The sequence below is a fragment of the Gavialis gangeticus genome, unplaced genomic scaffold (assembly GCF_001723915.1).
Source record: "Gavialis gangeticus isolate Ggan-Ray unplaced genomic scaffold, GavGan_comp1, whole genome shotgun sequence".
Lineage (NCBI taxonomy): Eukaryota > Metazoa > Chordata > Crocodylia > Gavialidae > Gavialis > Gavialis gangeticus.
Genome location: NW_017729025.1, coordinates 76,273,966 through 76,275,374, shown reverse-complemented (window position 1 = coordinate 76,275,374; position 1,409 = coordinate 76,273,966). Strand labels below are relative to the sequence as shown.

The 1,409-nt window shown below is 43.6% G+C and overlaps 1 protein-coding gene across 2 annotated transcripts in view; it reads right to left on the bottom strand.

The window, feature by feature from the left end:
• Positions 1-1,409, bottom strand: part of ARHGAP11A (Rho GTPase activating protein 11A) — a 23,288-nt gene that overhangs the window by 18,690 nt on the left and 3,189 nt on the right. For both annotated transcript variants that reach the window (XM_019518960.1, XM_019518961.1), the window contains exon 4: positions 764-1,014. In XM_019518960.1, coding sequence (XP_019374505.1) covers positions 764-1,014 — 251 coding nt within the window. The remainder of the gene's footprint in view (positions 1-763; positions 1,015-1,409) is intronic.

Sequence of the window (1,409 nt, the reverse complement as noted above, 5' to 3'; positions counted from 1 at the left end):
CCCCCACACCTTCACAATTAAGCCCCGTGACACACACAAACTTCAAAAAATAGCATCTCTTGATTTTTTTTTAAAGCGTTCATATCACGGTTTTTGACATACTGGGGTTGGCAATACTGGCATTCTTATTTGCCACTGAAATGCAGAGCTTTCAATGCGTAGGAGGTGCATACGCACCCCCCAACAGCCAGCATTCCCCTCTTCGGCAATGGGAGCACTGGTGCCCCCCTGAGCGCCAGCCGGGGAGTGGGGGCGCCAGGAGAAGCATCTCTGGCACTTCTGGGCTGGCGCAATTGGCCGCAGCCCCCACCACAGGTGCTGACTGGCACTTTTGCACACCTAGAAGTGTTACCATTGTGTGGCAATGCAGGACACACTTAAAAGGATCTCATGGTAAGAATCACTGATCCAAGCCAACACTTCCTGTCTAGAGTGTAAGTCATGGCACAAGCATGCTATTGAACTCAACAGCTGACAGCTGATGAATTCAGACAAGAGAACCACCCAGATAAGAGATAATCTCATTAGCTGCTCTTTTGGAAAGGGCAGAAAGATGGTAGAGGATAAGAAGAGGAGCCACACTCCCAGCAGGTGAAGATTCTGTGCTATACACCCAACAAGTTAGGAGGAGATGACACTGTTTGCATTAACCCTGGGTAAGCAATGATTTTTTGAGAGAAAACTACAGCCATTATCTGTGTTTAGCATTTTACAGGGTTTCCAAGTTGTTCACCACCCCACCCCCATGTTTCTTCCTACTTACCTCAGGGATACATTTCTGAGGAAGTTGAAAAAGTACCGCAAAGTATCAATTGTTTTGTCAGGGAACAGGCAAGAAAGCAACATTGTGACAGTTTTCTTCTCCTCTCCTAGCTGCTGAGCCTTTAAAAGAGCTTCTTGAAGATGAGATGGAAGGATGGGCTCTGGCAACTCCCTAAAGAACTGTTTAAGAAGCCCTGCAATATCACATGGCAATGCAGCAGAGAGACAGTTTTCACCTTGATCCAGTTTACTCTGAAATAATTCATAAGGAGTGTAAATTGAGGTCTACAACATGTTTTATAAGATTACTAGGTTTAAGAGTTTGCAGTCTCATCAACAGAGACAATACCTTTCTTACCTTCCCTATTTGCACAGCAGGCAAGATGGCTTTGTTTCATCTCACATCTTTCCAATTTTTAATTGCAGCCCCCACCCATACTTTACACAATTGTTACAGTCCTGGTAACTAGTAGTTAGTAGATAGCATTGACCATTAAATATCAGGCAATATTGTTTCTGGATGTATCAACTCTCCTTCATCCCATACTACTGTGAGAGAAGACTACCAGCCTCATATACCCACCCTAGCTAAAGTGTATAGCTTTTCACAAGGCTTTTGTTGTTTAAAAAAAAAAAAAAAAAAAAAA